The 7,391-nt window shown below is 46.7% G+C and overlaps 1 protein-coding gene across 1 annotated transcript in view; it reads right to left on the minus strand.

The window, feature by feature from the left end:
- Positions 1–784: 784 nt before the first annotated feature.
- Positions 785–7,391, minus strand: part of dhx58 (DEXH (Asp-Glu-X-His) box polypeptide 58) — a 14,545-nt gene continuing 7,938 nt past the window's right edge. The window contains exons 9-12 of the mRNA XM_080856790.1: positions 3,991–4,311; positions 3,012–3,202; positions 2,735–2,828; positions 785–1,611 (exon numbers count right to left, since the gene is read on the minus strand). Of these exons, the coding sequence (XP_080712916.1) occupies positions 1,417–1,611; positions 2,735–2,828; positions 3,012–3,202; positions 3,991–4,311 (801 nt within the window). The 3' untranslated portion in view covers positions 785–1,416. The remainder of the gene's footprint in view (positions 1,612–2,734; positions 2,829–3,011; positions 3,203–3,990; positions 4,312–7,391) is intronic.

A 7,391-nucleotide genomic window follows, 5' to 3' on the forward strand; every position in this document is an offset into this window, starting at 1 on the left:
TTACACACACACACACACACACATATGCCACAGACACACACACACACATTTAGGTTTAGGCCCTGGGCTCTGTAAAGCGCCTAGAGACAATGGTATTGTTATGGCACTATATAAATAGAATTTGATTTAATTGAACTACTTTTATTTAGCGGCTGATATTTTATATAGACTATGCCAAGCATATGAGTTAGGAATTCCAGGAACTGCTAAAAATGATATTTTCTCAATATCCACGGCCAGTTAAACTAAAGATGATGGTGGTATGAGAGCGGAACAGAAGTGGCACACACACACACACACACACACACACACACACACACACACACACACTAATGGGGTGCCAACCAAAACTCCCCGGAGGAGCGTTGTACGCTCCTGTATGGGATGTAATATTATCAAAATGTCTGGTACTTTTGTTGATCTGTTTGCTTACATCTTCAAGTGACTCATCCTGGGAGTTTTGATACACAAACGATGTTCATCATTTTATAAATCAGTTTCAGTTCAAGCCACTCGAACACCAGGAAGCTTTGGCAGGTGAGCAGGCAGAGGTCTTTAGACCAAAGAGACTACAAGCAGTGATCTTTGTGGCTCACCAAAGCCATAGGTCAAACTTTATTCACTTGGTTTTCTAAGAGAGGAGATTTCATACATCAGTCAATCACTTTCAGAGATGATAATGTCACACAGTGATGCATCACTTCTTGATTAATGTTGTAGTTGTTAAACTAACTGCATGGTATTTTTTCAGTATAATTTTTAAAAGTATAGACATGATTGATAACTTAATAATGACAGCAGATGCAAACCAGTAAAATTCATAGAAAATCCATACAGCAACCTATATACAAATAATGTCATCTCAATTTTGAGTGGAACACAAATGGGTCAATTACTGCTTTGTAACTTTAACTTAAGATATTTACTTTAGAAAGACTAAGGTTCACAGTCTTTAGGGATCTTTAATATATCCTCATTTAGTAGTCTAAATAACCTGATTCGTTGAAGTCCTGGTTGAACAGGAAACTTCTGAAAAGACAATTTGACGAAAAATATTGCACAACATCGACACCTAGTGGTTACGGTGCCAAATGCAGCCCTCAAAAGACCATAATTACAATCACATGAATACCTATTTACATATGATAGTGGACTGGAGTCCAGAGCGATTGCCTCCGTTAGTCCAAATATGTTAAAATACCAACTGTGCTCTGAATGCCCCCTGTGGTTGTTTTCATAATAGCAACTCAAAAGAGGTTGGACTGTGCGAGAATAAGATGCTGGGTCTCAGGAAAGACTATTTCATTTTCAGCATTTCATCATTTTCTATATCATACATTTGACCATGGCGCATGCGTCCACCATTCATCCACCATGCATCCACCATGCAGCCGTGGAGTTAGAGCAGTATCTGGTTCAGTCAAGGTCAAGGCCGAAGCCGAGACCCACGGAATCGGCATACTTGAGAAAGTCGAACTCTTCTACTGGGAAAGGCACGTCCTTCCACTGCTTGGGAGTGATGGTGTCTCGCGGAGTCTTGATAGAGAAGCTCTTAATATTGATACAGGGAAGAATAACCACTTTCTTAAACTTGATCTCCATACCCCAGTCCTGAAGGACACAAAAGGAAGATTTTACTGTATATTGAAGGGCTGTGAAATAGATGTGAGGAAAGCATACGACACACAAGGCTCCACAAGCTCATATACACACACCTGTATCTACACACACAAGCTGACTGAGCGATTGGGAATGGGGTAGGGGCTGTATGACTAGAGTGCGTCAATGTAGAATTTCTCTCTAAACATTCCCTCTATAGAGTTACTATAAAAAGGAAAATGGTTCCCGTCTGTATTGTGAGGACTTCCAAAGGGACTAAGAGACAGGCCTCACTGAAGGGGCTACGCTAACACATCACACTAGCCCAGAGAGAGGCAGGGCCCAGGCCTCACTGAAGGGGCTACGCTAACACATCACACTAGCCCAGAGAGAGGCAGGACCAAGGCCTCACTGAAGGGGATACGCTAACCCAGAGAGAGGCAGGACCAAGGCCTCACTGAAGGGGATACGCTAACCCAGAGAGAGGCAGGGCCCAGGCCTCACTGAAGGGGCTACGCTAACACATCACAGTAGCCCAGAGAGAGGCCAGGGCCCAGGCCTCACTGAAGGTGCTACGCTAACACATCACACTAGCCCACAGAGAGGGCAGGGCCCAGGCCTCACTGAAGGGGCTACGCTAACACATCACACTAGCCCAGAGAGAGGCAGGACCAAGGCCTCACTGAAGGGGATACGCTAACCCAGAGAGAGGCAGGGCCCAGGCCTCACTGAAGGGGCTACGCTAACACATCACAGTAGCCCAGAGAGAGGCCAGGGCCCAGGCCTCACTGAAGGTGCTACGCTAACACATCACACTAGCCCACAGAGAGGGCAGGGCCCAGGCCTCACTGAAGGGGCTACGCTAACACATCACACTAGCCCAGAGAGAGGCAGGGCCCAGGCCTCACTGAAGGGGATACGCTAACCCAGAGAGAGGCAGGGCCCAGGCCTCACTGAAGGGGCTACGCTAACCCAGAGAGAGGGCAGGGCCCAGGCCTCACTGAAGGGGCTACGCTAACACATCACAGTGGAGCAGCAGACAGGGCAGGGAAGTGATAATTAGCATAGGAAATGTAACCTAGGCATTTTTTAAATGAATAGCCAGGCACACACACACACACACGCACGCACGCACCTTTCTACATTTAGCACAGGTGATCGTTCGTCCGGGCTCCCAGTCTTCAAAATGTCTTCCCAAGTTTACTTGTCCTCCAGTTGTGAAGTACATCCTGACACAAACACACACACATACACACACACACACACACACACGTAAAACACAAAATCGCACAAATTGAACACACCTACATAAATTATACATTGAAATTACATATTAACAAATACATCATCAAAGACTGGAATGTTATTGAAGTAATACAAACACCTCGTCGGAAAGACTCCCGTGTACTCACTTAAAGTCGGGGTTCACGATGACGTGATGTGAGTTCTCGATGACTTTGATGTCGCTTCCGTGGGCGACGGGAGTGAAACACCCTCGACAGCTGAGCTGCACATCGGTGGCGGCAAAGCGATTCCTGGCTTTGTCCTTCATCTTGTCCTCCATCATACGGGTCACCACAGCAGTCTGTTGGAGCGCCGCTATCTAGCACACACACACACACACACACACACACACACACACACACACACACACACACACACACACACATACGGGTGACCACAGCAGTCTGTTGGAGCTCCGCTATCTAATACACAAAAGGGAGAAAAGCTGAATAATGCGGCTCAGCTAATTCTCTAAATAAATGATTGACATAATTAGTTTTGCTTCATATTTAATGACTTTTCCTAATTTAATGGGGACAACTAGGGAAACACAAAATTAACATGATGATATGTTTACGATTGTCCTGTACACATGCCTTACGCATAGGTGTTGTTAGGGGTCAATTTGACCCCAAGCAGTTTTAATTGTATAAAATATTATCTGCTCCACAGGGGTTAGCCCCCCCACCCCTTCACACACCTCCCCCTTTGACTGTTACCCCCCCCCCCCCCCCCCAACCAACTGAACATTTGCACTATACTCACTTCTCCCCCCCCCCCCCCCCCACACCCCTACCTTGGCTTGACTGCCACACACCCTCCTCTAGCCATTGAACATTTGCACTATACCTCACTTCCTCCCCCCCTAAACCTGGCTTGACTGCCACACACCCTCCTCCAGCCATGGATGGGTGAGGGTATTGTTTTATGTTTAAGAGCTATTTAGGTAGTCAAAAAACAAACCTAAAGTACCTGACACATAAACTTGGGTAAAAATGTAGGTTTAAATTGCTGACCCCAAAGTGGTAGATGTGAGTAAAATGTGAACATAATAGGAGGGTCAAGTAAGACTCCTCCAACAGAACTCTGGGATGGCGGAGGACTGACCTTGCGCCGATACGTCTGATTCTCCGCCCTCTCCATGAGCTGCACCTTTGCTACGGCTTTACTGGTCAGCTCCTCCAGGATCTCGTTGACCTTCTCCCTGCGGATCTCCCGGCTCCCCTGGGCGGCCACCACCGAGTACACGCTGTTCTCAGCCCGCGCTCTGCCCCGGGCCTGCTGCTGGGAGATCTCATTGGTCAGCAGCCCGTAGCGGACCACCATGTTGCACTCTGGGATGTCGAGTCCTTCCTCGGCCACGCTGGTGGAGATCAGCAGGTTGTGCTTGTTCTCTCTGAAGGACTTAATGGTGTCCTTCTGCATGTTCTGCACGAGCAAAATCAGACAGCAACACATCACTTTAAGTTTTGGAGTTTTTCCAATGCTCGAGGTTGCCAAAAAAAAGTCCCACAATGTTAATAATCCTCATTGCCATGTACTGTAGGTCTGAAAAGGGGTCTCCATTTTTCTTCAGCTGTTTCCCCATCACACACTCTGTCTCTCTCTCTCTGGTCATTATTTCTTTCCTCTTATCTTTTCTATTATCTCTCTCTCTCTCCCTCTTTCTTTCTTTCTTTCTCTATCTCTCTCCCCTTTTTCACTTGTTTATTTCCATCTCTCTAAACTGTAATTCTTTTTTTGTCCATCTATAATTCTCTCTTATAGAGATAACAAATACACATAAACACACAGAACGAAATCAAACTAAAAATACTGAACCCATGTCTACCATCTACATCTGGGACACAATATACAATACAACAAATACAATAAATACACATTGACTGATAACAAAGTAAATTGGTGTTAGTCATTCACTTTACAAGATGTTAAGTTATGCTAGTGCTTATGGTTAAGGGGCCTCACAATAGCCACATCTCTCAACCCCGCTGATCTATACCTAAACACCCCCCTGGTCTAAACACCCCGCTGATCTAAACACCCCGCTGGTCTAAACACCCCGCTGATCTAAACACCCCGCTGGTCTAACACCCCGCTGATCTAAACACCCCGCTGATCTAAACACCCCGCTGATCTAAACACCCCGCTGAACTAAACACCCCGATGATCTAAACACCCCGCTGATCTAAACACCCCGCTGATCTAAACACCCCGCTGATCTAAACACCCCACTAGTCTCTACCTAAACACCCCGCTGATCTAAACACCCCGCTGACCTCTACCTAAACACCCCGCTGATCTAAACACCCCGCTGATCTAAACACCCCGCTGATCTAAACACCCCGCTGACCTCTACCTAAACACCCCACTGACCTCTACCTAAACACCCCGCTGGTCTAAACACCCCGCTGATCTAAACACCCCGCTGATCTAAACACCCCGCTGATCTAAACACCCCCCTGGTCTAAACACCCCGCTGACCTCTACCTAAACACCCCACTGACCTAAACACCCCACTGACCTAAACACCCCGCTGGTCTAAACACCCCGCTGGTCTAAACACCCCGCTGATCTAAACACCCCGCTGATCTAAACACCCCACTGACCTCTACCTAAACACCCCACTGACCTCTACCTAAACAACCCGCTGGTCTAAACACCCCGCTGGTCTCTACCTAAACACCCCACTAGTCTCTACCTAAACACCCCGCTGACCTAAACACCCCTGGTCTAACACCCCGCTGATCTAAACACCACGCTGATCTTAACACCCCGCTGGTCTCTACCTAAACACCCCCCTGGTCTCTACCTAAACACCCCGCTGACCTCTACCTAAACACCCCCTGGTCTCTACCTAAACACCCCGCTGACCTCAGCCCTCAACACCAGCGGCGTAACAATGACGTGGCGGGCCCGAGTGCAAACTTCACCATGGGGAACCCTGGGGTGAATCTGCTGCAATCAATTACAAAACAAGCTTCCTCCAACAATATCTCGTAGGCCTATGCGCAAAGTAACTTATTCTTTTTACGACATTGAAGGGAAAAATACATTTCAAGTACCATTAGGTGCATGACGTTTAGAATGGCATCCTACAAGCCTTGCGTTGAGCAAAATTATCAATAATTTCAGAAATGTTCAACTCCCTGGCCTGGATGCTTTCAATTGGACAGGGTAGCTAATCCACTCAGTATCTCCTGCCCCATACTGCTCTTTAGTAGGTCTTAATCATCTTTTGTTTCGAAAATGATCGCTATGCTGTGGCTACGGAAAACATGCCTTTGCCCGCATGATCACTGTGACCAGCAGAGGGCGGCCTAGTCCAGGCTGACTCAGACCACTCAATCAAGAACACTTGTGTGTCTGTGTGTCTGTGTGTGTGTGTGTGTGTTTGTGTGTGTGTGTGTGTGTGTGTGTGTGTGCGTGGATAGATCAAGTGGAGAGAGCACAGCAGCATCCCACAGTGGAGACTAGAGTCTAGGGCCCTCATTTGTAAAATGTTGGGTAGAAACCTGCACAGATTCCATGGCCAAACGTTTAACCTCTCCAGGTAAAAAATAAATGGTTAATCACCATGTGCTTTCAGTACCAGGATGGCCGAGTGGTTAAGGTGTTGGACTTAAGCTCCAATGTTTGTCAACGTGGGTTCGAACCCCACCCCTGGTGAAAGATTGCTGTTTATAATTAAATATAATTAATTAACTTGAACCACATCCTCTCAGCAATAAAGGCCTATCACTAGCTGTGTGAAATCATATTAGCAGGCTGAGTAGCAGTAGATTTCATGGATGTTGGGATAAGGCGTTGGTCTTAAAACCCAATGAACAAATGTCACAAACGTGTCACATATACATCTTCAGACCCAGTTCACGTTCAATACAGCATCTTTATATGACAATTTACCAATCTAAAACATGTTCAAGATCAGCTTAGCATGTCCATCAAAAGTATATACCAGGATGGATGTGGGGTTAAGACTAAGGCCTTGAGATCCATGGGACTGTTGTCTCTGAGGGTTCAAAGTCCCCGCCTGGTAAACACAAGGCGACCCTCTCCACTATGGCACCAACATTTATTCAAGGCTAACTCCATTATTGTAACACAAACCTGAATATTACGGAAAAAAAACACTGCCTTGGACAGACACACACACACACACACACACTCACTCACAGGTGAAGCTCACTGAGAAAGCCTTCGCTTTGAACCTGAACAGATAAAGCCAGTTGCATTACAAATCCAGGCACTGAACCCCCCAGCCCCTGATTGACTTTGTGGGATTTTGACTATGAAGCTGATGTCAGGACAAAGGCGTCATTTTGGACAGACAGGAGATAGACACAGACAGGAGATAGACACAGACAGGACAGGAGATAGACACAGACAGGAGATAAATACGCAGACAGGAGGTACATATGTGTCCAGCGTGCAGCTTTGGAATGGAGCGCTGGTGGTGCAGTGGTAGTGTCCACGCTCCACACCACCAAGGTCACTGGTTCAAACCT

Source organism: Sprattus sprattus (genome assembly GCF_963457725.1).
Source record: "Sprattus sprattus genome assembly, chromosome: 18".
NCBI classification, from domain to species: Eukaryota; Metazoa; Chordata; class Actinopteri; order Clupeiformes; family Clupeidae; genus Sprattus; species Sprattus sprattus.